General features: G+C 50.1%; 2 protein-coding genes across 5 annotated transcripts in view; one reads left to right on the top strand and one right to left on the bottom strand.

The window, feature by feature from the left end:
- The window catches only part of tbcd (tubulin folding cofactor D), a 29154-nt gene extending 3435 nt beyond the window's left edge, over positions 1-25719 (top strand). Inside the window, exons 8-38 of the mRNA XM_023829214.2 lie at positions 157-202; positions 308-440; positions 861-1012; positions 1133-1193; positions 2689-2858; positions 8774-8930; positions 11211-11268; positions 11388-11417; positions 11575-11660; positions 12082-12162; positions 12238-12311; positions 12787-12904; positions 12994-13054; positions 13460-13482; positions 13762-13793; positions 14452-14514; positions 14650-14726; positions 14884-14965; positions 15244-15362; positions 15993-16084; positions 16310-16450; positions 17338-17421; positions 17692-17850; positions 19240-19378; positions 21199-21320; positions 22728-22805; positions 23141-23230; positions 23517-23604; positions 24245-24354; positions 24875-24959; positions 25570-25719. Coding sequence (XP_023684982.2) covers positions 157-202; positions 308-440; positions 861-1012; positions 1133-1193; positions 2689-2858; positions 8774-8930; positions 11211-11268; positions 11388-11417; positions 11575-11660; positions 12082-12162; positions 12238-12311; positions 12787-12904; positions 12994-13054; positions 13460-13482; positions 13762-13793; positions 14452-14514; positions 14650-14726; positions 14884-14965; positions 15244-15362; positions 15993-16084; positions 16310-16450; positions 17338-17421; positions 17692-17850; positions 19240-19378; positions 21199-21320; positions 22728-22805; positions 23141-23230; positions 23517-23604; positions 24245-24354; positions 24875-24959; positions 25570-25584 — 2826 coding nt within the window. The 3' untranslated portion in view covers positions 25585-25719. The remainder of the gene's footprint in view (positions 1-156; positions 203-307; positions 441-860; positions 1013-1132; positions 1194-2688; positions 2859-8773; positions 8931-11210; positions 11269-11387; positions 11418-11574; positions 11661-12081; positions 12163-12237; positions 12312-12786; positions 12905-12993; positions 13055-13459; positions 13483-13761; positions 13794-14451; positions 14515-14649; positions 14727-14883; positions 14966-15243; positions 15363-15992; positions 16085-16309; positions 16451-17337; positions 17422-17691; positions 17851-19239; positions 19379-21198; positions 21321-22727; positions 22806-23140; positions 23231-23516; positions 23605-24244; positions 24355-24874; positions 24960-25569) is intronic.
- Positions 2941-7271, bottom strand: LOC111852874 (zinc finger protein 750-like). Of its 4 annotated transcripts, none has more exons than XM_023829217.2 (3): positions 7209-7271; positions 3927-5197; positions 2941-3792 (listed from the first exon to the last, which is right to left on the bottom strand). In XM_023829217.2, exons 2-3 carry the CDS (start codon positions 5045-5047, stop codon positions 3339-3341), a joined length of 1575 nt encoding a protein of 524 aa, XP_023684985.2. In that variant the 5' UTR covers positions 5048-5197; positions 7209-7271; the 3' UTR covers positions 2941-3338. The 4 variants fall into 4 exon arrangements, with proteins under 4 accessions (XP_023684985.2, XP_023684986.2, XP_023684987.2 ...); XM_023829218.2 differs by having other exon boundaries at positions 3927-5103; positions 7209-7267; XM_023829219.2 differs by having other exon boundaries at positions 3927-5098; positions 7209-7261.
- Positions 25720-27037: the final 1318 nt, after the last annotated feature.

Raw genomic sequence — 27037 nt, 5'->3', positions numbered from 1 at the left:
AAGAATATGATTATAAGCCAGTTTTATCATGGGGAGGCTAAAAAACATAATCAACCATAAACCAGGCATACAATTCTTGGCTTGAGTATTAAATGCGGGTATTGACCATGAACTTTGACCTTTAAATCCTTTGACCTCTTGAACTATGTTTTTCAGGCACAGCTCTTCAAGCATGGGAAGCGAGATGACTTCCTGCCATATGGTATGCCTTTTCTCTCACCCAGAATATGAATTCATCGTCACGGGGTCACAGGGTGTCGTGACATTGACCGTAACGCCAACACTGTATTCTGATGCCCTCGCCCAGCTCCGACAGTCCTGCAGTGTCTGGACAGGCAGGGTCTGGCGGACAGCAGCCAGGCCATGTTGCGGAAACTGGGAGTGAAGCTGGTTCAGCGCCTGGGCCTGACGCTGCTGAAGCCCCGGCTGGCTAAGTGGAGGTGAAAGGTCATGGTGGGATAGGGGTGTCGAGGTCACACAAGGCCGGGCCTGCTGTGGTCTGTGTAACAATGCGCTTCAGTCAGAGGTGCTTTGTGTTATTTTGTTCCTGGCATTAGATGCTAAATATATCTTGAAATGTATACACTATGACTAGATGTCTTGTCTGACATGGGTGTGTTCTGGTATTTGGTATGTTTGGGTAACTTGTAAGCCAGGTCTCGAATTTTCTGGAACTCAAAAAACAGAAACGTAAATAACCAGTTAACCTGCCTGGGTACTGCCCCAGCTGACAGATTCTTGCGCTAGTTTGGGTTCATAGAAACTGTCAATGGATGTCTTAGCTGAAGACTCACGGACGCACGCTGATCAGAGTATAAGATCTGAAAGAGTGAGGCTGAGGTCAGCTTTGTGGATGGCAGGTACCAACGAGGAAGCCGCTCCCTGGCTGCGAATCTATCCCAGCCTGCCAAGCCCGGCGGCCTGGTGACGCCCAGTCTAGGGAGGCCTGACCTGGAGGAGGAAGCCCAGGAGGAAGACTATGACATTCCGGAGGAGATTGAGAATGTCATTGGTGAGTGCTTCCCTTTGTATCGCACTGCTTTCAGCTTTGTTTCTAAACCATATCCCCAAAGCTAATTCCTGTAATTCTTTGTGTGAATTAAGTGAGTAGAAAACTGTCTTCCATGTGTAGAGCAACTCCTGGTTGGACTGAAGGACAAGGAGACGATCGTACGCTGGTCTGCAGCTAAAGGGTAAGACTTCAGACCCGTTCCCAGTAGGTTAGTGATGTAACCATTTTCATAAATCATATGGACAAAAGTATTGGGACACCTGGTCTTTACACCTACAGGAACTTTTATGACGTCTCATTCTAAATCCATAGGCATCAATATGGAGTTGGTCCCTCCCTTGCAGCTAAATCGGCTTCCACTCTTTATATAAGATTTTTGAGTGTGTCTGTGGGGATTTTTTTGCCCATTCATGCGGAAGAGCATTTGTGAGGTGTTGGATGTGAAGTCCTGACTCGCAATCTCTGTCCTAGTTCATTCCGAAGGTGTTCAATGAGGTTGATGTCCGGGCTCTGTGTGGGTCAGTCAAGTTTTTTCACACCAGAGTCACCTAACCAAGTCTTTATAGGCCTTGCTTTGTGCACAGGGGCATAGTCATGCTGGAACAGAAAATGACCTCCCAAACTGTTCCCACAAAGTTGGAAGCATAGAATTGTCCAGAATATCTTGGTATGCTGAAACATTAAGGTTCCCTTCACTGGAACTAAGGGCCCAACCCCTGAAAAACACCCCCATACCATTATCCCTCCTCCATCAAACTTTACAGCTGCCACAATGCAGTCAGGCTGGTAATGTTCTCCATCAGACTGGCAGACAGAAGCATAATTCGTCGTTCCACAGAACATGCTTCCACTCTTCCAGACTCCAGTGGCTGCGTGTTTCACACCACTCTATCCGACGCTTGGCACTGCGCTTGGTGATGTGAGGCTTGCATGCAGCTGCTCGGCCATGGAAGCCCATCCCATGAAGCTCCCAGCACACAGTCTTTGTGCTGGAGTTAATGCCAGAGGAAGTTTGGAATTCCGCAGTTATTCAGTCGAGAGAGAGTTGGTGACTTTCTCGCACTGTGCACTTCAGAACTCGGAGACCCTGCTCTGTTACATCACGTGGATCTGCCACTTTCATTTGTTCCAAAATGGTTCCATTTAGCAGTAATGCTGCTTAATGTGGACCGTGGATTATCCAGATTGAAAAAAATACCATGAACTGACATATTGAGAAGGTCGCATCCTATGACAGCACCACGCTTGAATTCGCAGAGCTGTTCAGAATGACGCATTCTTTCACAAATGCTGTGAACCTGACTGAATGTCATTGTGCTGTGGTAATGGGTTTAAATTAACCCAGTTCAATTGAATTCAATGATTAAGTGGCGTGTTCTTCTACTTTTGTCCATATGTACATGTGTTATCAGGCCTAAAAACATTGATTAATACACTGAATGTTCTCGTAACTTGCAATGTTGGGACATAGTTGATTTGACCATCTGGTGTACTGGGCATTTTCCAGTGGGTGATTTATTGCGGGGTTCCCCTTCACTGGAATTTACAACGGAGGACCCCAAAGTCCAGGGCCGACTATTAATCCCAGTATAGTCCTGGTGCCAGTTACCTGAGCATGTCGGTTACTTGAATACTGGATGCGAGGGAGCTTATGTACGATGCCGCCCTCTGTTCAGGATCGGCCGGGTGACGGGCAGGCTTCCCGTGGAGCTGGCGGACGAGGTGGTGGCCTCCGTGCTGGAGTGCTTCAGCTTCCAGGAGACGGACAACGCCTGGCACGGGGGCTGCCTGGCGCTGGCGGAGCTGGGCCGCAGGGGGCTGCTGCTGCCCTCCCGCCTCACTGACGGTAGGACCCCCCTCCGCCCTCCCCAGGGGGTGACCAGTCACACGGGTCCCTTTCCAATAACCACAATCTGCGACATGGATAATAGACACAAATCTCTCTTTATAACAAGATAATAATGCGATGGATTCAATTCAACGGCTGCCTTTTTAAACCTGCATATCTTTACATGTCCTTCCTCATATGTGTATCCCGGCTGTTCACAGCAGTAAGTTAGAAATGTTTAGTATGTGACACATGACCTGCAGAACCTGACTTCTTCATTACTGAGATTTTTGGAACACATACAAAATATATGGTAGCTTAGGTACAGTAAAGGTTTTCCATCCATCCATCCATCCATTTTATGGTTATTCATATTTAACACAAGCGTTTCCCCCTTTTGAGCTGTTTTGGTGGGTGTTTATCATACAGAATTTTGCATTGAGTTCATTAAGTCCTGTTTCACAGTTCATCGATGCAGAAGGCCCTGTTCTCTCCTGCTCAGGTTCTGCGAAGCCTCTTCTTTAGGGCTCGGTTCGCCTCTTCAGCCTTGCCTGTCCTAGCTGGCTGCTCTTTCTCTTTGCACCGCATCCTCTCCTGACCTTTGGCCTGGGCTCGGCACTCTGCCAGCTTGCGTTTGCTGCCCTCTGCGAAGCCACCAGCAGCAGCCAGCTGGCAGAGAGCGATGGCGGCCGTCTGCTTCTCAGTCAAGCTCGGGGGGGTGAATGTGGGCCAATTCACATGGGTGGGAGTAGCCGGGCTAGAGGTGGGTGACTTGACAGACAGGTTAAGAGGGACGGTCTCTCGGTATGGAGAGCTCCCTCTGGTGGTGGGGAGGTTTGAGACAGACCCCAGGTCCTTTTGGTCCTTCTTGGAGAGGTTTAGTGGAGTCAGAGGCATTTCCTCCCCGTCGTCCTCCTTCAATGTGGAGTTGGGTTCTCTCTCTTCTGAGATCCTGAAATAGGTGGATAAAAGGATTTTGAATGATCTTTCTACTATTACTGAAACCCATTTATAAAACATTAATAACGGTCCCTTTAAATTAAAATAAAGAATAAAGGTGAGAATGAGGGCATTGCTTTCTCCTACCTTGTTTCCTGTATGGGGCTCCCAGTGCTTACTTGTCCTCTGATTGGCTGTGGGATGGGCACCCTTCCCTCCGATTGGTAGGGCTGATAAGGTCTGTGTTTGTCAACCGTCATCCTGGGAAGTTTGGCTGTAACCGGTCGGTCCGGTGAACAGGAGGCCGCACACCCTGCCCTTGGGCTCCTCCCTGACCTCTGCTCCCTGGGCTGAACCGCACTCCATGGCCCCAGAAAGGACTCGTTGCTGTGGCCACCTTGGGCACAAGGGTACGAATAAAGCTCATGCTCCCGGTTATGCAGGCGGTGGCCAGGGAACTCCATAGAAGGGTCTTTCGAGATGTGGTTGGCAGTGAGAGAAGGCCAGTAGTGAGGGGGCGGGGCTAAGTGGAAGGGTGGGTAGTGGGTGTAGTAGTACTCTGGCAGTGGCAGGGAGGAGTACTCAGGGAAGAGCAGGCGAGGCTGTAAGGGCCTCTGGGGACCCAGGAAGTATAGGTGGATCTGCATTGCCCTTTCATAGTCTGTGCAGATTCCTGGCGGCTGGGGGGTGGGGTGCAGGAGGTGGCCTGGTGCAGTGGCGGAGTAGTCGAGGAGTTGTGGTGGAGCTGGGCCAGAGTTTACACTGGAGTCGCGAAAGGGGCCCCAGATTGGAGTAGAGGCTTCGGGCTTCTTTGACGTCGACGTGTCGACCTCGGGAGCGATGAGCGAGAAGGCTGAGGGGTCGGTCTGGGGCTCCTTCGCAGCAGAGCTTCCGTGTGACCGTGACTCTGCCAGGCATCCGGTCGACGTTTCTCGGGACGAAGGATCTGCTTCGTCCTCCCGAGTGTGCTTTTGGTCTGGGCCGTCGTCTGGACCTCTGGCCCGGTCCGTGTCCCCCGTGTGGGTCTGGGGGGCGGGGGTTTCCGAGGGCGGTATCTGGTCGGGGACGGGGTCCCGTTTTGGATGCTTGGCCTGCTGTGACATCAAGGAGATGGAGTTCTTGCAGAGGTCGTACTTCATGTGGTTGAAGAGGTGGGACTTCTCGTTGCAGGTGAACGGACACTGGAAGCACTGGTACTTGTAGGGCTTTCCTGGTGGCCGGGGGATGAAATGGGGCCGCTTCGGCTTGCGTTCCATTGTGACACTCATGTCTGCTGGCTCGGACGCGGTGGACCTCCTGCTTCTTGCTTGCTTCCTCTCCTGTCCTGGGAGATTTGTGATACGGTTAGCGATATTGCTATCGTGTGGCTTTGATGTCACTGTCACAGCGACCAGCAGGATGCTGTACCATGGAAAGACCTGGAGAGACCAGAAAAACCAGAAGAATACGAGTTAGCTAGCTGCCGCCGTCTTCCGGGAATCGTCATTTTGTGTCATTTGCACGTTTGAATGCCCCTCTTTAAGGGCACCTGCCCCCAGGGCTCAACTTCACAAATAGCATGACATGCTAAAGCAATCATGCTCCTTTTATCCCCCCCAGCCCATTCCCCCCCCCCCCCTGTCTTCACTGCTAAATATTTTTAGGTTTGTTCCCAGCACAAATGCAGCCTTGAAACTTGGCAGGCCTTAGTGAAACCCTACATGAAGAAAGTCAAGTTAGCAGGAAATGTATAGATCGGAGGCTCCTCTTTCTGGCTGGCCGATCCGAGGCTGAATTGGTCGAGATGAGGGTGGTGGTTTTACCGGAGTTCCCTACAACTGCATGACGCTCCAGTGATCTGGTAACATCAGGAGATGATCCCACATGTCGCTCCATGGATTGAGCGTGTTTGGTTCACGGCTTGGAACAATTAGCTCACGATTGGCCCCGGAATTAGGTCCCGCGGCTCCCCAGGCTCCATGCCGCCTGCCTTTGACGCGGTTCACTGGCTGCACAGTATCGCTGTGACATCCGAGAGTTTCCTTAGAAATCTCGCATGTTTTTGCTTTCGCCGATTACCCTGCATGGTGCGTTGGCGTGAAAGCCTTGCATTAATAAACAGCATCGGCATCTATTTTCTGCACACAAATAAATTGTGATTTACAGTTTTTGGTTTCTGTAGCACCGGATTTGTCATTTTACTTCATTGGGTATTTTAACAAAAATTTGCCGGTAGCCACAGAGCCTAACCAGCGTCACACTTAGATGCAGAATACCTTGTCTCTTTCCTAGAATTCCACAGGTCATTTTCCAGTTAAAGATAACCATGCGTGTGATCAGAGGTGGCTGATCAAACTTTTATGCCCTCGGGGTTTGCAAGCTTTTGTCTTGAACCGAAACTCCCAGTCTCTTACCCAAAGGCGTTTCGGTGTAGTGACTTGCTCTGGGGTGATGTTGAACTGGTTATTGGTTAAGTTTGTACGGTATCATATGTTGCCCTGTGCTGCCTGGGATAGGCTCCAGGCCCCCAGCAACCCTGACTGTGATATATCAGTTAAAAGATGAAAGGATGGATGGATGGATGGATGCAGACTATCCCCAGTGTAAGAGGTTCACATTCCGACAGACAGGTCATTTGTCAAAGTGGACACTGGTTGGAATAGGATCATCGCTCTGACTTTTAGGTGTGAGAATGAGGCTGGCAATCGCCTGTGAGGCTGGCAATCGCCTGTGAGGCTGGCAATCGCCTGTGAGGCTGGCAATCGCCTGTGAGGCTGGGATGATCGTGATGCCGTCCGGTACTTTTCCACGGCTATCATCATACAGCGCATAGCATGCACTAGGTAGCATAGGCCCGCCGAAATGAAATTAGTAATGCTTTACATTAACTGCACCTTCGTAATGCCTTTATAATGCATACATAGAACATTCATAAGCAGCATGTAAATATACCATAGCATCCTAACATACCTAAACAGCTTTAATGTACATTATTAACAAGCATTACACATTTATACTGTTTATTATCACAGAACGTTATCAATCAATTATAAAACTGTATAAGGTGCACTTAATGTAATGCATTACCATTTATTTTTACATACATTTCCTAAAAACCTTAGGTCATATGTGTGAGTCACCATAAGTCATAGGTTGTATAAGTCAGGGACAGTCTGCATGCCCCTTCTGGGTGGCGTTTTACATTACGTTGATACTTACTTTTAATGACTGATTATTAGTATTAAGTCCAGGGAATATTGCTCGCACTGAGGAAACGTCCTCCTGCTCCCTGAGGCTTCTGAGAGCACTGACAGCAGTGTGTGGTGACGGCAGTGTGTGGTGACAGCAGTGTGTGGTGACGGCAGTGTGTGGTGACAGCAGTGTGTGGTGACAGCAGTGTGTGGTGACGGCAGTGTGTGGTGACAGCCGGGCTCCCGGTGTTTGTCTTACCTTGCTGCTGTCAGTCACTGCTTCCCGTGCCTTTTGCTCGCCTGTTGCTTGTGGCCTGTGGCCTGTAAGGTGTCCCCCACCTGCCTTCCCGCACTGCTGCTTTATACTGCCTCATCCTCTCTGCCCATCCTGTTCACCCGCCTCTTTCCATCGCCTCGAGCTCTGGTTTCTCACAGTGGGGGGGGACTGTCTGTGTCAGTCCAGCCATGAGCCCCGCCCCCACTCGCTTGTGTGAGCATGTGCCTGAGCTCTGGCCGTATGCCGAAGGCGTTCCGGTACAGCACCGGCGTTTCAGGAACAGGCCTGTCCTGTTGGACCTGCAGCGCGTCTCACCTCGCTGATATTTCAGGCTGATCCCTTGATGACTGTTTGTCGTCTTAGGCGATATATTTTTAAGGACCACTAGGGGTCACCGGTGGTGCCCTTTTCCCACGATCGCTAAACCGGCCCATTTGGTGACCGGTTGGGACCTGCATCTGCCTACATGAGTCAGGCCAGATGGAGGGGCAATACTTTGCCCTAATTCGACACTCTTTTTGCGTCGCTCGGAGGCAGAAACGGATGGGCCGCATGACGCCCGCCCCCGTGCAGACGGAGAGGTGCTGTCCCGCCTGGTGATCTGCTTAATTGGGTAGTGGTGGCCTTTATAGGGTTTCCCGAGCAGATCGTGATGTCATGCATGCTGTCGCGTCGTTTTACAATGCCGCATTACCCTCTTTGCTGTCAGAATCGCAGGTGGCGCTATGGCCGGCCCGTGAGCCTGTGGGCCCCTGAGCCCCTGAGCCTGTGGGCCCCTGAGCCCCTGAGCCTGTGGGCCCCTGAGCCCCTGAGCCTGTGGGCCCCTGAGCCTGTGGGCCCCTGAGCCCCTGACCCTGTGGGCCCCTGACCCTGTGGGCCCCTGAGCCCCTGACCCTGTGACCTGCAGATGGGGATCGTGTATCACTCGCTGAAGTGTGTCGTGTGAACGCCCTGCCCTACCGCGGTGCCTCAGTAGGTGGCACTGTAGCCTCATGCCTCACGGTTCTAGGTTTCAGTTCCTGCCCCAGGCCCTGAGTGTGCTGTTTGCATGTTCTACACCTGTTTGCATCTTTCCTCCGGGTACACTGGTCTCCGTCTGCATCCCCCCTAAATACGTATCCCAGCTGTATATCCTCCTGAGACCCCACCCATTCGTTTATGTCCATTGTAGTGGACATTTTATTTTTGCATCTATCTTTTCACTGGTGTTGGGAAACATATTTATTCCTGTTGTACACTAAAGAGGACATGCTGTGGAATTAAAAATAAATTTGAAAAAATCTAAATTGTAAGATGTCTTATTTCCTCCAAAGACAAATAACCTAAAGTTGAAGGGCACTTTTTTCCTTGGGTCTCAGGAGGTTAGGGTTCTCCGAATTGCCTGTAGTGTGTGGGTTCTATTCTGTCCTGGGTTTCCCCTGTATCCTGTGCATCCTCGGATGGACTCCAGGCTCACGGTGACCCAGCACTAAATCGGTGCGGATGGATGGATGGATGGATGCATGACCATTTTTCATAAAGACCCCCGCCCCGCCCCTCCGTTGCAGTGGTGCCGCTCATCTCCAAGGCCCTGACGTACGACGAGAAGAGGGGCGCCTGCAGCGTGGGCTCCAACGTGCGCGATGCGGCCTGCTATGTCTGCTGGGCCTTCGCCAGGGCCTACGAGCCCAAGGAGCTGCAGCCCTTCGTCACCAGCATCGCCAGGTATGGCCACGCCCCCGACACGCCCCCTGACACGCCCCCTACCACGCCTACCCCAGCTGTATGTCACAGGGTGTATAGATCATGTTGTCTACTTAAAAATGCTTCTTGGCTGGGTGGTTGGTTTTGGGGTGACCAGCACACTTGCTGAGTTCTCTGTTCCCAGTTCTTATCTCCTCTCTTTTCTTCCCTCTTCCACGATTCGCAAACCCGGCCTTGATGCCTCTGCCCGCCCTCGGTCTGAGCCCGACCGTGACCACATGTCCATTCTGTGTTTGGTTTCCCCTGCTACTCTGACACCAACACTGCTGATTTTTGCCTTCGTTCCTCTCATTGGTTTTGTTATTCTCGTTCCTGGGCGCTGTGTGGCGCACTGGGTTAAGATGCTGTGCCGGTGATCACAAGGTCGCAGGTTCAAATCCCCGGACGTGCCGAGTAGTTTCTCTGTTGGACCCCTGGGCGAAGGCCTGCTCCCCCAGTTGCTTCAGGGACAGTCTGACCTTACATTCTCAATAAAAGCCCCCACTCAATAAATGAGTGGTGCCTCTCTCGTCCTCCAGGTGCCACGGAGCCCTGTTCATGTTTAAGTCAGGCCGTCCCGAAGAGAGCTTGTTGGAGGTCGTTAACAGTCGGCTTGGGAGAAAGCTCCGGCACACTAATTAGCTGGGACGGGTTCGTTAATTACCGGCCAGTTTAACCCTAGGGATGAGATAGACGGCACTTGATAATTCCTTCTCCGTGGGAACTCAGCTGTGGCCCTGTGGCTATCTGGACAGTTTCGGTAGCTTTTTTTTTGGGGGAGACATTGGGTTCCCATGTTTGTCCCCCCCCCCAGGTATGCCCTTGGCTTGCGACCTTGTTTTTCCATGTGACCCACGACCTCCAGCATGCGAAACCTGTCCGTCTTCCCTGCTGCCTGATTCTCGTCTCCTGCAGCGGCGGCGGGGGGGGAGGGGGGGCGTTTAACGGCACATTCGTACCCGTGGGGCTTCACGTGCTGGAACACACTCACGCCTGAGGTAGCTCCTGTCGCTCTCGTCCTTGTCCCCACCCCCTTCTCCCCCCGGAAAGACCCCCTCAGGTTCTCCAAGTTGATTCCTGACAGGTTTCGGCACAGATCTCCACGGCGTCTTGCCAGGGCGTCATGCTCGGTCTTGCTCCCCATTCGACACGCCCACAGGTTCCCACAGCGGCCCGTCGACATGGGGGTGGGGGGTATCGATGGGGTCTGCTGGGGGGCTGCGGGAGTTGGGGGGGGCAGTTTCGTTCATGTTGAAATCTGTATATATATATACGTGTGTGTGTGTGTGTGTGTGTGTGTGTGTGTGTGTGTGTGTGTGTGTGTGTGTGACATGGCCTATAAATCTATCATAATAACAAAAATTAATTATTCAGTGGTTCTACTTTATTTGTATCTGCAATTTGTGCTATTATTGAGGAGAGATGTCTTCACACTTTGCTGTTTGACTTCTTTGAAATCCTCATAATTCCTCTCATTATCTGCCTACTGCGGAGCCCAAAGGGCTAAAAGGCCTCCCAGCCTTGGGCTCTGACTCACACGGCGTGGTAGTGAGACCCACCCGCCCCCCCTGCCCCCCCCCGACCGCGAGTGCGTTAATCACTTTCGTTACTGAATGACAGCCCAGGTTTTCAAATATCTCTTAATGGTCCGCTTTAATGCCTGTGTTTGTTCTTTCTGAAGTTTCTGGATAAGCCTGAGTGGGGGGGGGGGGGGAGTTGTTCAGGGAGGCTAGCAGAGGCTGCCAGTGCCCTCTTCGCCTCGTATCTGTAGGGCGGTGACAGTAGGGAGGGGCGACTCGGGGGCAGTCTCACACCCCCCCCCCCCCCCGTCAGCAGAGCGTCGGTGGGAACCTCGACCTGGCGCTTTCACACGCCTCCGGGGTCCCGTCACGCCTTGCTCCCTCCCTCTCCCTGACTGGACTTGTCTGGGGCTCCTCTGAGCCAGCAGTAGTACGCGGTGATGTCCCGTGGCTGCAGCGTGGAGGGGGGGGGATGGTGGGGGGGTGGAGACAGATTGAGGACGAGCAAGGACAAGGAGATCCAAGGAAAATGGCTGGAGGCACTTTCCCACTCAGATAAGGCACGAACATCCTACCTAAACCCAGAGGTTTTTTTTACCCTCCATTTTTTGCTGCCGTGTTGATTGCGCCTGAATGTCATTTCCCATACTGCTGTGCGGTTGATTTGATGGACCATTAGATCTCCAGCTTGCGAAGGTCCCCCTCTAACATCACCCTGCTCTGTGCTGTCCCCTGTCCCCAGTGCCCTGGTCATCACCGCCGTGTTCGACAGGAACGTCAACTGCCGGAGAGCTGCCTCGGTGGGCGTCCTCGAACATGCCTGTTTATTTTTATTTTTTTATTTTATTATTATTATTTCTTGAATTTTAACTGCATTTTCTGTGTATCTGACTCTTTTTATGGTCTCTGTCTGTCACAGGCCGCATTCCAGGAGAACGTCGGGAGACAGGTTTGTACAGCGCACAGGGGGATTGATGTGACTTCCTCTTCCTCAGTGTGGGACGAAGCCTTAGGTTTCTGGGAAAGAGGTGTGTGCTCTCATTAAACGACCTCGTTGGCGAGCTGTGGGACTGTCACGCTAGCTGGAGCCACCTCTGTCACCGCAGGGCACGTTTCCGCACGGCATCGACATCCTGACGACGGCAGATTACCACGCCGTGGGCAACCTCAACAACTGCTACCAGAGCATCAGGTTAGGGAGGGTGTGTGTGATTTCTGTGTCTGTCTGTCTGTCTTTGTGTGCCGCTGGGATTCGACCCGGTCTTCTCCACCTTGCCTCCCACCTCTGTGAAGCTCGTTGTTCCAAGTTCAGGCCCTCGGATCCAATATTGTACCTTGACCAGGGTTCACTACTGGGCGCGAGAAAGAGGAAGGCTTTCATGGGCCCAGACACTAGCGGGGGCTCATGAGTGTGTTTGCATGGATGATGGTAGTTTTGGTTGGCCAGCCATGTCTTCTTGCGGATTTGACCTTGACAATTCCAGGCCATCCCATTCCTGAATCTGAATCTGAAAAAGATGGTCCAGTTAAATAGGACTAGCTGTAGCCGGCTTGTCTGTGAAGCCGTTTCCTTAATTTCCTTTCTTGCGACCTTCCTGCTCTGAATCTTGCAGCGTCTACATCGCCAGTTTCCCTGAATACACCAGGGCCATGATCGACCACCTGGTAGCGATGAAGGTCAACCACTGGGACGGGTGAGATTGGCTGATGTTAATGGGGGGAGGTTTGGGGTTGAGGCCTAAGGCTGATGGAAGCCGTGCTGATTTCAGGGTGATCCGAGAGCTGGCCGCCAGAGCGCTCTGCAACCTCACGCCGCAAGCTCCAGACTACATGGCCAGCACAGGTTAGTCAAGATACTTACAGGCAGTTAGTGTTTCTGGAACTTTCTACTACATTAGATGCTGGTTAATCTCAGGTTGCCGAGTCCCTTCCTGTCTTCAAGCGTCATCTGAAGACACACCTCTTCAAGGAGGACCTAGGAGACTAATACCCCCCTTACTGTCTACTCTCTCTATTAAAAATAAGTATAATTAGTAAAAGTATAAAAATAAATATCTCACTAACAATATTTTCCTGTGCACTGCTTTTTCCTAAAAGTTTTTTTCATATAAAACGTCCTTAGCGGTAATTTGATCTTGATGACAGTTGTTGATTTTTAGGGGTAGCTTATAGATCGAAGAACAGTCATGGACGACAAAGCATTGGTCTGGAGAAGAGCGTCTGCTAAATGCCGTAAATGGAAATGTTGCTGAGAAAACATTCGGTGAAGTTTCTTCTTTAATTGAATATATATCAGTTACTTTTTTTTGCCTTTTCAGTTTTGCCTCAGCTGTTGCCTATGGCAACAGGCCTGGACCCGCATGGTCGACATGGAGCCATTTTGGCATGTGCTGAGATCACCCAGGCCCTGTACAAGCTGAGCTCTCAAACTGATAGGTAAACGTGGATCCCCCCCTCCATAAACTAGAACCATATTAAATATGGGTAATTAGTCACCAGAAACGTCTTTACTTGGCGTTTTGCAGGCCAGTGACGGACTTCCTGTCAGCTGACTCGGTGGAGGCCCTGAAGAGCATTCACCAGAAGGTCAGTATGACTGACATCACCCTGATGTTAGACAGGGGTGGAGCCTCAGGGGGACTGGCCTCAGCTGAAAGCTGATTGGCTCCTGGAGTGCCTTTTCCCCTGTCACTCACAGATTAAAAACATCACTAGCCGCCATCACAGTTGCTGCCTCTATATGAATTATGCCCTCTGTCATGCCCCCCCCACCTTAAAAAAAAATCCTAGAATTGCCTTTGTTATAGCCGTCAAAGTGCCAGCTGAAACTGGCACAGACTGGCAGGTGATGCACCACGTTGAATCTGTGTCTTGACGTATCCGAGCTGTTGCTGTGGTACACACCCACTGCCTCGACGTTATCCGCCACGTAAAAGCGTCTGCAGAATCCATGAACTCGTGTGACCGTGACCCTCCTGTTTCCTCTCGCAGCTTTTTGATCGACAGCAGTACAGGTATGCCCTCCTTTTTCCAAGGCTGTAGACCCATTTGACTTGGTTTCTGCAGAACCTGATTGTGGTGCTTAACGCTCACCCTCGTGGGGATTCTTGTCATTGCTTGAGGTTTTGCTTGAGGCTTTGCTTGCTTGAATTCTTTCCCTTTACTTGAGGATGGGACATTAATTTGAAGATTTGAAGCAGTGAGAAATGTTGTATTGTTCTATTAATATTAATAATAATATTAACGATGTTGCTTAGATTAATTCTGATTTATTATTGTTGTACTGTTTTTAGGGGGTTTGGTGGTGAGCTGATGAGACCAGCAGGTAAGGCTGAACACACCCATTTCAGAGTGGTGCTGCTTCCTCCTCTTTGTCACTGTCCTTCAAAATAAAAGCATAGTATGGTAATACAAAATAAAAGCGCAGTGTGGTGTCTGTAGTTTTGGACTTTGCTGCTTTGGAATAATCTGTTAATTTGAGGACTATTATCTGGATAATTCTAGCCCTGGAATACAGAATAACATGGGTATACTGTTTATAACTAAGCATATAATCTTATGGACCTAGTTTGTTAATAGATACTGAGCTGATTCAGTCCTGTTCGGCTTCTGGGTCTCTGACTGGTGTCATTTGCAGCAGCCGTGAATTTTTTTCGTGTCATTAGGGTTAATGTCATGGCTGCCATTCTGCTGCCTACTTCCTGTCATTGACACGGCAAACACCTTCTGGGGGAGGCTGTGGGCCAGGGGGGGTAGGCCTTCATGCCTGTGATCGGAAGGTCGCCGGTTCAGATCCCAACCTTTGCTCTCTCCTTTGTGTGTATATATGTGTGTATATCTGTGTGTCTCAAAAAAGGCGAGCAAGATGAGGAATGTGCAAAGAAGCATTCTAATGTACTTGCACTCGTACAGATAAAGTGTCATTTCATTACATAATTTCATTTCCCCTGTCCCGGGTCTAACGTCCTGTTTTTTTCGCCCAGTCTGCACGTTGATCGAGAAGATGTCTCTCTCCAGAATGCCATTCCACACGGATCCCATTATAAGTAAGTGTCGAAAAAATACGGGAAGTTCAAAGTTCAAAACGGCTGTAAATGAATCGTCGTTTGCGGAGGTCAGTGGGTAGGACCGGCGGGGTCTCGGGTCGGGATCCGCTTTCCCGTCATGGTCTGTGTGTGCAGGTGGGTGGCAGTGGCTGATCGATGACAGTCTGAAGAGCCTTCACCTCTTCTCCAGTGGCGCCAAGCAGGGTATCAAGGTACCTATCAGAACCTGATCAACCACCTAATCACTCAGTCCATCACCGCGCCTCTGTGGTTTGGCATGCTTACACAGCTGTGTCTCGTACTCCTCTGACCTTCTGCCCTGTCCTCTGTCTCTCTCTCCCCACCCCCCCACCTGGACACTCACTGCAGGAGTCTGCAGTTTCTGCCCTGGGGGCATTGTCTCAAGAGTATTACCAGATTCAGCCCGGAGCGGCCGACCCAGATATGCAAGGTAGGCGCAGGCCCTTCAGGGGGTGAGGGCTTTGGGTCCATAAAGGGGGTACGAGGTGCCGCCCCCAAAGTGACTCGGCACGCCGAAGAGAAGGCCTTAGGGAGTAAAGTGTGTGTGTGTGAGGGCGACCCCGTGACCTCGGCGTTTCATTCAAGATTACAGCGTGTCTCCCGTCTCATTGGTGCTGATAAACCCGACCTCCTGGCATCTCCCGGGTGGTTGGGCTCCTGCTTTATGGCCGCGTCACTCTCCGTGCCTGATCGTCTCTGTCCGTGCAGAAACGCTGGTCAGCCAGTACATCGCGGCCCTGAGGAGCCCGGAGGTTCTGACCCGCTGTGGCTGTGCTCTGGCTCTGGGTTCCCTGCCCCGATTCATGATCCAGACCAAACTGCAGCAGGTATCGCCCACAGTCAGACTCTCACCGATGTTAATGATATGACACTATATGACTGACACTTTTTAAAATAGATGCCAAGGATTTGGCTACAATCATTGTCTTTTTGTGTACTTTTTTTCTGTAAATGCATAAATTCTTTTGCTTTTAATTTTCCACGGATGTTCAGTTAATTACTTTACAATATCATGTCACATTGCATATTCCATTGACTGCTTGTCTGTCTGTATCTGTCTGTCTGTATCTGTATATCTGTCTGCCTGCCTGTCTGTATCTGTCTGTCTGTATCTGTATACCTCTGTCTGCCTGCCTGCCTATATCTGCCTGTCTGTATCTGTATACCTGTCTGCCTGTCTGTATCTGTATACCTGCCTGTCTGTCTGTCTGTATACCTGTCTGTCTGTCTGTCTGTCTGTATACCTGTCTGTCTGTCTGTATCTGTATACCTGTCTGTCTGTATCTGTATACCTCTCTGTCTGTATCTGTATACCTGTCTGTCTGTCTGTATCTGTATACCTGCCTGTCTGTCTGTCTGTCTGTATCTGTATACCTCTCTGTCTGTCTGTCTGTATCTGTATACCTGCCTGTCTGTCTGCCTGTCTGTATCTATATTCCTCTCTGTCTGTGTTTCAGGTGCTAGCCGGCCTCGAGGCGACATCTCGAATCACCCAGAAGGATCTGTCCTTCACAGAAGCCCGGAGAGATGCAGCCAGAGCCATCGCACAGTGAGCTGAGATCCAAACCGCCTCCCACCACACTTGCATATACCTGGAAGTCTCGGGGGGGCTCCAGCCTCTACCCTCTACCCTTAATAGTTCTGGGCGTAAATGGAGTTCAGAATTTTCGGACAAATTCTTTCACTAAATACGTAGCTCAGTCTGGCCAGTATGGAATAGATACCCGCATAAGTCTCCCACCAATTACACCATTCATACCCCCCCCCCCCCCAGGGTGTGCACTACAGCAGGGGTCTCTGCCCAGGGACCTCCAGACTCTTTCCTGTGCCCGGACAACATTCCGCAGGTATACTGCGCCCTGCTGGACTGCATGAGCGACTACACCACCGACAGCCGGGGCGACGTCGGGGCCTGGTGAGTAACGACACACAGGGCCCCCCTCGCAGTGCCCGTCCTGTTGGCTTTGTCCTGCTCCCCCTGTATCTTATCACCCAATGAAGTGTTTGGCTCATGAATGTTAATGACGCCGCCCAATGACCCCCCCCCAGGTCACATGGTGCTATTCTCAGGCCCTTAGGGTCTTTAAATCATGCAGATCTGACGTGTTTGTCCTCTCAGTTTACCTTTCTAAACACACCCAACCACCCCAAAATTGCAGCTCAGCCCCTAATCTGTAGCCCACATACCTGTCTCAGAAAACAATGACTCTGGGGATTGGGTGGGGGGAGTGTTTATTTTGGGTAGGGTTGGCCCGTCTTAGCTGGGGTGTCGACATTCAGGTATTTATTTGCTGAGTCCCCCCCTGTCAGCAGGCACGGGGATGATGTTTTGTGGCTGCCGGGTAGTCATCACCTCACTTATCTCACTAAGTGACACGTGCAGGTGTGACCCTGGATGGAGCGATGGGACCGAAACCTAAATCATCTCTGTTCAGCCCTAATTTAGAGCAGTTTCAGAACAGAAGTACAGATAGCTGCATGTTGGTCATGTCTGTCTCGTGATATTTTCGTGGCCTGTGATTGGTTGTGTATATAGGGGCGGGGCTACAGCTGAAAGCTGATTGGCCCCTGTAGTGCTTCTTCCCCTGTCACTTACCAATCCGAAACCTATCATTGGCTAATGATAAGATTGGCCCCTCTGTACGAATCGGCCCTGCTCGTGATGGACTGCCAGCCCATCTGGGGGATTCCCGACTCTCTGCTTGCTGGTGCTGGGTGGGGGTGTGTATTTGTGTGTATTGGTTACTGTAATTCCTCCATTGCCCAACCCCATCCTCCAGTCTATCTTGTCCCTCGTCTCAGGGTTCGAGAGGCAGCCATGACCAGCCTGATGGAGGTGACGTTCCTGGTCGTCCGCGCCGACCCGGGACTCCTCCCCCCTGATCTGTGAGTCTCCATGGTTACGGCGCCTACCGGATGCTCACAGTCTGTACATGACCTGAAAATGCTTCCTGTCTCTGTGTGTCTCTCAGTTCCATTTACGATTCTTGGCCTAATCTTGCCCATTATCTGCGTGCTAATTACCTGGTTTATTTTCTCCCCCTCAAAACAGAGCAGTAAATCAAAGCCCTTAAATGCCACACGGCTGGCATTCCTAGTCTTTGGCTCCGCCTCTTGACCCAGCCCTTGCCCCCCCCCCCCCCCTTCCTGCCCAAGCTGCCAGCGCATGATGTGCTGCCTGGCCCAGCAGGCAGCAGAGAAGATCGACCGCTACCGGGCCCACGCCGGCACCATCTTCCTGCGCCTCCTTCACAGCCGCGAGCCTGCAGTACCGCACATCCCCCACCAGGAGGAGCTGCTCGCCATCTTTCCTGCGTGAGTGTCGGTGGGGGTTGTGCTGATGTTTTCATTTCAGCTCACTAATGCTGATTCTTATCATGCTTCCTTTCATCTGTGTGACATTTCCCCTCTTCGAAAACAGATTTTTTATTTTTTTTTTTTAAACCACTATTTTTTTTAAAGGCTCTCTCATTTTTATTTTTTAAACAGTCTGTTTATTGGTATTTCAAAGACAAATCTAAGAAGCCACAACAATTGTCATACAAAGAAAAAAAAAATCAAAATAGGGAACAAAATAAAAATTAAAAAAATATATAATAATAAAAGATAAAAAAATTCTGGGTCAGCCACCTGTACGAGTACTATAAGGAAAGTCTCATTTGTTGTAAATGCATCTTCTTCTGTCAGATGTGCTGCACACACATGATGACCCAAGGGTATTAATCGGGTTTGGCAGTGAAGCTATGTTTCTTAGTGTAAGAGAGCATTAGGTCCCACATCTTACTAAACCCATTATAAGGACTAATAAGCACTCTGAATTTATAAATATTGTGGTGGTTTCCTAAGGCTGCGTTAAGGAGAATATGCACCTGACAAGGTGCCTCCTTGCATGTCCGGACAAGTTTAACGTCTGTCTCTGCGCGTAGGTCTACCTGAAGGCCTTCACTGTTAATCATAAATAAATGCGTAAATTGTAAGCAAACTGAGAGCATAACGTGAAAATAAAGCGAAGAGGCTTTTTGAGCGGTTTGATGGGACAGCCGACACGTTTGTGTAATGGGATCTCCGCGTGTGATCTTGTTCCTTGCACGTGTACGTGTTCTCTCTCTCTCTCTCTCTCTCTCTCTCTCTCTCTCTCTCTCTCTCTCTCTCTCTCTCTCTCTCTCTCTCTCTCTCTCTCTCTCTCTCTCTCTCTCTCTCTCACACTCACTCACACACACACACAAGTGCCGGGAAGCGCCGTTATAGTGTGCTAGATCAACCTGCGGCATGTTGGTTTCCATGAGCGTCACCCTAACCCCCCAGCCCCTTTGTGGTCACGGCTGTCGCTTATCCAGCGTGAGAAGCAGCGCTTCAGTTGCGACGCTGATAAGCATCTCCTGGGGCGACGTGGGCGACATGGGCGGGCGTGCGAACCACACCTAAGCGCAGGAAGCCGGCGCGGGCCGCTTGTGGCGAGCCCCAGTGAGCGCCGGGGGGGCGCGTCCAGACCGCCGCGGCGGGAAACGTTACGTGCGAAGCGCACACGTGTGGCGGATGCGGTGACTGGGGCCGGCTCAGGGTTCATCATCTGGGGTGTCGCTGGTTGGGTTTTCGGAGCAGGGAGCTGATAGCGGAGCACCTCTGCTGCACCGAGGCTCGTTCGTGTATCGCTTGGTGAATTTTGCTTTCTGTATCCTCCATCCCCCTCCCCCACCATTACAGCGAAGGGGCGGAGTCTCTGAACTGGAACGCCCCATCCCAGGCCTTCCCACACATCACCCAGCTGCTGCGGCTGCCCCGGTACCAGTACCACACCCTACTGGGCCTGACCGTGTCTGTCGGGGGGCTGACCGAGTCCACAGTAAGTATCCCTGCCATAAATATGGTGGAAACTGAATCATTCAAGGGGGGCGACTGGAACATGCCAGCAGAGATTTTAGATGTTATGGGGGCCCAAGATGAGCTTTTCTCTTCCTTTTTTAGGCTACGTGCTGCCTGCTAATATGCAGCTCATTGATGAGGTAAAGTGGGGCCCCAGTAGGAGGCGCTGTTGCGCCGTAGTCAGAGTCTCCTTTGTGGTTTCACAAGCCGCCTGCTCCATCTCTTTGAAGTGATGAAAACCGCTACCAGAATCTCTCTCTGCGATTTGCACTCGGCGACAGAGATAAGGTGTGAAGTTTGCAACTTAAGCTGGCAAACTTTATTACTGGGGAAATGGTTTGAAACAATAATGATGTTATTTGCAATTATTATTGCCAGTGATTTTCGAAATCACAGATCTGAATCAGGGCTGATCCAGTTCGATGTAGGCATCCGTAGCCCGATATAAAATTCGATTTATTTAATTTGCCATGTTTGCCCAATTTAAGTCAGTTGCGTACATTATAAGGTTCTGACATACGCTGCACTAAGCCTTAGGGACATGGCTTGAAACTCCAACCTATCGAGATGTCGGGCATGTGGAAATTCTTTAAACTGGAAACTCAAAGTAGCCAAATATTGAAATATTTATTAAACGAACAGATCGGGACTGAATCAACGAATCAACAGCTATTAATATTGAATGGATCTAATTGGATTGGGGTACTAAAAATTGGGGATTGGATCACTGAAAAGTCCATTTTAACTCATCATTGTCACTATCATCATCATCTTTGTACTGATTTTCCAGGTCTGAGTTGTGGTGCGAATGTCATTTTTATAAATACATTTTTTGTTTTTATATTATCTGAGCTGTGTTCATTTTTGTTTCTTTTTGATTTATCCCTAGTCCACTAAAACAGAACTTATAACAACAGTACCGATAAGATTGATTTCAGAACGTTTTTACAGTAGTCTTGTCATTTTCTTTTTCTTTTGAAAAACCACCTTCTGTGTGAATTAATGACAGTCGCTCTGCTCCGTAAGCGATCAGTCAAAGTCTGTTTATATTTGGGCCCCCTCAGCTTTTTTTAGTCTTATATACAGGAGATTTCGGCGGTTTTGTAACGCGATAATGGCGGAGGGTCACTGTGACGGACCCGGTGGGCGTTTGGCAAGGAGGCCACGCTTCATGGCGAGCCAGAGCCGCTCTCCCCCGCGGATCTTCAGCGCCGATGATTTACGAGCGCGCCTCTGCCTGCGGAGAGCGCACACACGCACGCGCACACACACGGAGTGTTCTGTGGTCACTGGGTTACCTCCTAATCTGTTTTCGGTTTGTTTGCGTAATGAAGAATAATAAGGCGTTTAAGTTTAATGGGCGCCGTGGAGATAAGGATGGCCAGCCGTCTTCGGCCCAGGTCTGCATCCCTGGCCTCCCAGGGTTCTTCCCACCAATGGCAGCCTCTGAACAGCCGGCCCAGTGCCGACGGCCGTCTCGGCCGTGCCAGGAGGGGCCCCTTTCCCACACGACGGGCTGTAGAGCTCCAGAATCCCATAAACACTGTTCCCATAGTAGATAAGATCATGGCCTCATTGTGAGACTCCGCTGTAAGGCTTAGCCTTGTGTGCAGTTGTGATCAAGTCCCGCTGGGGATCAACTCTGTCCATTAAGTGGGATTTTATTTACTTTTTTTTTTGTATATCCTAAGATGTTGTGTATTTTTGGTGACGGCATCACAGTAGACGTACCCGTCTGGTGTAGAAGGTCCTCACCTAGCCAGCCCCACCGCTTTCTGACCTCTGACTTCTCCACTGCAGGTCCGTTACTCCTCACAGTCCCTGTTCGACTACCTGAAGGGGATCCAGCAGGACCGGCCTGCGCTGGAGCAGTTCGGAGGCACTCTGCTGCGCATATTCCAAGACCATCTGCGCAACGACAGGTATCTGCTGGGGGGGGATTATCTGCACAGCTGTCCACATGGATAGTGCGCAGATATACACATGGCATGGTTTGCGGTGTGGTTGCATCATCTGTGCAGCTGGATATATGCAGATGGGAAGGATTCTCCATGCTGCCTGGAACCAGTGGAGACGGTCTGTCTGCATAGCAGGCAGATTGCAATGATGCTCGTATTCCTCGTACGCTCCTCGTAAACGCTGCTTGTTAATTACTCGTAATTTAGTATACTAGGCGAACAAGGCGATTCCGATTCTGATGCTGGACGGCCTTGTGTTTGCAGCTTGGAGCACAGTATGCACTGGGTGGCGGGATTTTGTGTTTCTGAGTTATTAAATCCCAACCCTAAGAAAGACACACGCCCTACAAATCACCAATTTCTGCCTTAGGCCCAACCGATGCAGCTTTGCGGTTTGGTTAGTCTGGCCTTACTCCACGGTGAACCACGCCCACATCTTCTCCCCCAGCCAAGCGTAGTTTTTTTTTGTTTTTTTTCCCCCCTTTACATTTATGCCATCATTTCTAAATGTCCTCGACGAGACCATTAAAGCGGAAAGCTTGGCTTTTGGGGCTCCTCTTCCAAGGGGGATCGTGGGAAGTTCGTGCGCCGGGTCCATTTGTGAGAGTCACAGGGCAGCGGTTTTCTCTAAACCCTGGTTCGGCCCTCACCCCTGTAGCCCCACCATAAGATAAATCATTTTCGAGTGCTTAATAAGTGTACCGAGTGTATCGTTCTGGCCGATTATTCCGGAGGGGGAAAGCATCTGTTGGCATCACTTCCAGGATTCAGGGTAACCAAGACTGGTTTATGACCAGTCAAAGACCCGGGTTGTCCACATGGCGTAGATGGTGCAGGATCGGCCAGCTTTGTTATGGATTGTGGCTCCTCCAGCTATTATGTAAGCTTGAAAACGCTCGAAGAACTGACAGTCCAGGCCAGATGTAACATTACCAGACCCATGACCCTTGAGGAATCTTCTCCACTATGCTCTCCTGCTAATTTATGCTCATAAGCTGCATAAATGTAGCTACGACTGGCACCGAACTGGTACAGCAGTAGCTTGAGGAATGGCAAAGAAGCTAGAAGCTAGTAGCAATGTTGTGCTTGAGTCTTCAGCCATTGAAGATACTTAAAGCCTAAATATAGGACTGAGATTTTAGAGTCATTCATGTCTATGTGAGTCATTGTACCCACAATACAGGATGTAAGTGATCCTGTGTACGTGGGATTAGAATTTGGCGTAAAAACTCACGGTGCAATGGGACAGGGTGCAGTGGGACAGGGTGCAGTGGGACAGGGTGCAGTGGGACAGGGTGCAGTGGGACAGGGTGCAGTGGGACAGGGTGCAGTGGGACAGGGTGCAATGGTCAGTCTGTCCACCTTCCTCAGGGTTTCCATCCCTCTGCTGAAGATGCTGGACCAGATGCTGGCCAGAGGCTGCTTCGACACCTTCACCAGCGAGGACAAGTGAGTGTGGTACCCCCCCCCCCAATCTACTCCCATCATGCCTATATGCTGGTCATTTTAACACCAGATGGTGGAGGATCTTCTTTACATTGTAGCTGAACGTTTTATAGTTTTACTCCATAAACATTCAAAGATGGAGCTGTCTGTGTCATTGAAGCATTTCAGGTTTTCTTCTTGAGCCTGGAGCCCATTGTTTAAATGTCTCATTCCTTCATCCTTCATCATGCAACCTACCTACTAATGTTTGGTGATTTATTTTTTTTTAATCCAGGGAACCATCTGTCCCAGTATGAGTGACTCGAACCTTTCCCCGTGTCTATCTCTGCTCCCAACAGCCATTCATTCTGCATGGACCTCCTGGAGCTCTGTAAAGAGGAGATGAAGAAGTCGAAGGACATTCAGAAGCTTCGCTCCAGCATCGCTGTGTATGTGATCCTCTGCTCTCTTATGCTGCCCAGTCCTTAGCGGCTAAGCGTGAGCGTTAAGGGGAAACTCTCAGTCTGCCTTGAGGAGGGGTTCTGCCGTTGATGTTTGCGTTCACATTGTTTACGTTGGCCAAAGCAAAAGGAGTGTAAGGCTGTCGTCATCATCGATCGATGGCTGTAGATCACCACACACGAGAACGCACTGCATACAAGCCTTTTGTTTTTCTATCCCCTACCTCGTCCCCCTTTCTCTCTCTTTCTTTTTCTATCACTCCCACCTACTCAGGTTCTGCGGGCTCATCCAGTTTCAGGGCGAGGTCCGGAAGAAGGTTCTGTTCCAGCTGCTGCTGTTGCTCTGTTACCCCTACCCTGTGGTGAGGCCCTCCGACACACGTCTCAGTTTTCGGGCTCTGGTGAGGGCGGTGGGGCAGCTTTAGGGTCTTCGCGGTGTAGAGGGAACTCTAAGCTCCTGTTGGCAGTTGGCTGATCTCACACAGGCTGTCCTCGTTCCTCCACCTTTTGTCTAAGCTCTGTTCTTCTTACTCAAGTTGGTTCATCTAGATGCTCTCTTTACTGGCCATTTGTCATCCTTACTACCGGTTTCTTCACTCGTTGACATCCTCTCGGTCTTTTACAATCACCAGCATCAGGGTGTTTACTGTGTCTCTGCTATTATTGCTGGCTAAAGGAGGCACATCTCTATACCTACCCCAAGCCTCCCAGCTTGACGCGAAATCCCAGCTGCGAGGGACTATTTTCATGTACCGTACCGCACTTTTCTGGAAAAACACGAGGACAGCGCAAAACAAACATGTTTCAGAGAGTTCACAAGGTTGTCCATCCTGTTTTGAGTCCGTGCTGGAACAATGCAAAGCCCCTGTTTAAGACCATCAGCCCTGCCTCGGAGAGCCAAGGGTAACATTGTGGCAGGGGCAAAAAGGGGAAGTGACATCAGCCAGCTTTGCTCGCGCGTCATTGGTTCATCGCATGCTGCACGCCTGCGTCTTGCCACAGATCAGAAAGACGACCGCCAGCCAGATGTACGAGATGCTGTTGACCTACGACGACGTCATCGAGCCTGATGTCATGGACGAAGTCATGAACCTCTTGAGCGATACCAACTGGTCAGTGCTGGCTGAGGGGTTGAGGGAACCAGTTGGACTTCTAAGCTGTATTATGTTGGTGGGTGTTGGGCTGTACACATTAACCCACAAACTCTTAGTTGATGTGAGGTCTGAACCTGCAGTCTCCCTGTGGTCTGCAAGATCTGCAATGGCTAATGGTGGCAAAGACCTAGTGCTATGGAACCCAGGTTACAAACTTTAGTGGGGCCTGGCTTCCAGATGGCCTGATAGTTTGCTCATTTGTCTGTGACCTGTGGCAACCTCTCTACAGGCTTTATCTTACTCTGTTCCTGTAGCTCAACAAGTACAGCACTGGCCCAACAATGCAAAGGTCATGGGTTCAAATCCCTGGGAACGCAGATGAATTGTAGCCCGTCTCTGTACTCTCACGTTGGATAAAAGTATCAGATAAAGGAATGGAAAAATAGAATGAGCAGTTCCTCAAACATGGCTGATGGCTTTGTGTTCCAGAAATAATTAATGATTATGCATTATCTTTATTGTCTTATATTCTATCTAGGGAGAGTGACCTGACTACTGTACGGAACCACAGGAACCAACTCTGTGATTGGTTGGGGGTACAGAGGCCCACTTTGGTCGCCAAGGTAACTATAAATCAGCACCTAAAGGAAGGGTGTAGCTGAGGCTGGGATCTGGGCCAAAAACAGGCTGGTGCCAGAGTGCTTGTGGACATTTAAGAACTGAAGGATTGTGCCTGAGTGTGTACACGTCCTTTTTTTATGCACATCTGCCGGTGAGTGATGTGGAAATACGAGCGTGTCCACTTTTGTGCTTGAATTATTCTGTGCGCGTGTAAGTGTGTGTGGGTGTTTGTGTGAGCCCCCCTCCAGATTGAACCCACATGTTTTTCTGCGCTAAATGAAACCCCATCATCCTGAACCTGTAGACAGAATGGCGCAGATGGTTTGAATCCATCTGAAATAGAGTAACCTGCACATGTGCAGTAAACTGTGGAGAACCCAGTGTGAAGTGTTCACAGGCTTCGGTGAGGTGCGTTTGCTGGGAGTTGTGCAGAAGAACGTCTTAGGGCTGGGTAGGACTTAAGGTCCGTCATGTTGGGAATAGAGCTTTACCCATAGAAAGGAATGGAGAGTCCCCAGAAAGATATAATTACAAAACTGTGTGTGTGTGTGTGTTTCATTGGTTCTTTTTTGCAAAGAACCTAGAGATATTCTCACTCTTCTGTTTGTCTAGAGCCCAACTCAATAGGCAGCAATGGTCTCACCGGGACGAACAAGAAGTTGGACCCAAATTGGGCTTCCCTGCGCTGGACTCACCCTGCATCATGCAACCCCCTGTCCCCCCGATACCGTCGCACTGTCAATAAATTACTACCAACCAAAAGCTAAGGCTTCCCCTATTTTTTCAGCATTAAAATTTATTTAATCATTATTGATTAATGAATAAATCTGTTCACGATTCCAGGGTCCTTTCTCCTTCCTAGCCGTCCTCGCTCTGCCATGTTCTCTTGCTCTTAATTTCCTTTCCCTTTTCTTGAAGCTTTTCCTTCGTTTCTGGCGATAATGTCGGCAGGCCTGTAACGTGTGAGACGTTTGGCCTGCTTTCCTCCGGTTAGTCCACCTTTTGCAGAGGTAGCAGGGGTGGGGGCACGTTCCCGTCCAGCACAGTGGAGCGGGAGGCGGGCCAGTTAACCCGGATCCAAGCCGCACGTTTCGTTTCAGCTGGATTGCTGCCGCCCTGCAGCATTGCTCTAAATGACCACTGCCCCCCCCCCCCCCCCCAAGGAAAAAAAAAAAGCAGGCAAACAGACATACACACTTCCTCCCGCCTGCCTGAAGTAATTAGGGTGACAGGAAACACGAGTGTAGGGCAGACTCTAACCCCACCTGCCCCCAGTTCAGGCAAAGTAGAAACAAAAATAGACTAATCACAATGAAATCCCCTTTTGTTGTGACTCTTAATCAGTGCATGATTAGTGCCCAAACTGCCGCCAATCCATCTTGATAAAATCCAAGTGTGTGTGTGGGTCTGAGTGTTTGTGTGTGTTTGTGTGTGTGTGTTTTGGTCCAGATATACTTACATTGTGGGGATCAAATGTCCCCACAACGTGATGAATACCTGCTTTTCTCACCTTGTTGTGACAAGTTTCCTGGTCCCCAAAAGGGAAAACTCAGTTTTCTAAAATTCAGTGACTGCAATCAAAAAAAACTAAAAATGCAAAAACACTTATTTTGTTTGGTTATTTATAAAGTATGGGCTGGCTAGGGGTTAAGGTTTTCATAGTCATCATTTTTCTCGTAGAAATTATTGAGCGGTCCCCACAATTATATGATTACAGGTCTGTGTGTGTGTGTGTGTGTGTGTGTGTGTGTTTGTGTGTTCACTTATGTGTGTATACGAGTCTGTGTCGCATTTAATTACTGGCCCACAGGAGTCCAGTGCTTCCTGGTGCTGAACTCCTGCTTCGGGGGGCCCACTTAGCAGAACCAGAACCAGATGCTCAAGTAATCGGGCACGGAGCACCGGCTTACCAGTCAAACGCGTGTTAGTCCACAGTCGTCTCGAAGGTGAGAATGTTATACCGTTCCGGCCTACTGGGAAAAACGAAGTTCATTTCGAGTTTCCCTGGAAGAGAAGAATATCCATGTGGGAGCTTTAGATCCAGAACAAACATGAGCATGTTATCATTGTAAGAAAGAAT

The sequence above is a fragment of the Paramormyrops kingsleyae genome, chromosome 22 (genome assembly GCF_048594095.1).
Source record: "Paramormyrops kingsleyae isolate MSU_618 chromosome 22, PKINGS_0.4, whole genome shotgun sequence".
NCBI classification, from domain to species: domain Eukaryota; kingdom Metazoa; phylum Chordata; class Actinopteri; order Osteoglossiformes; family Mormyridae; genus Paramormyrops; species Paramormyrops kingsleyae.
The sequence above is the reverse complement of the archived record's forward strand: the minus strand, read 5'-3'. Positions and strand labels throughout refer to the sequence as shown.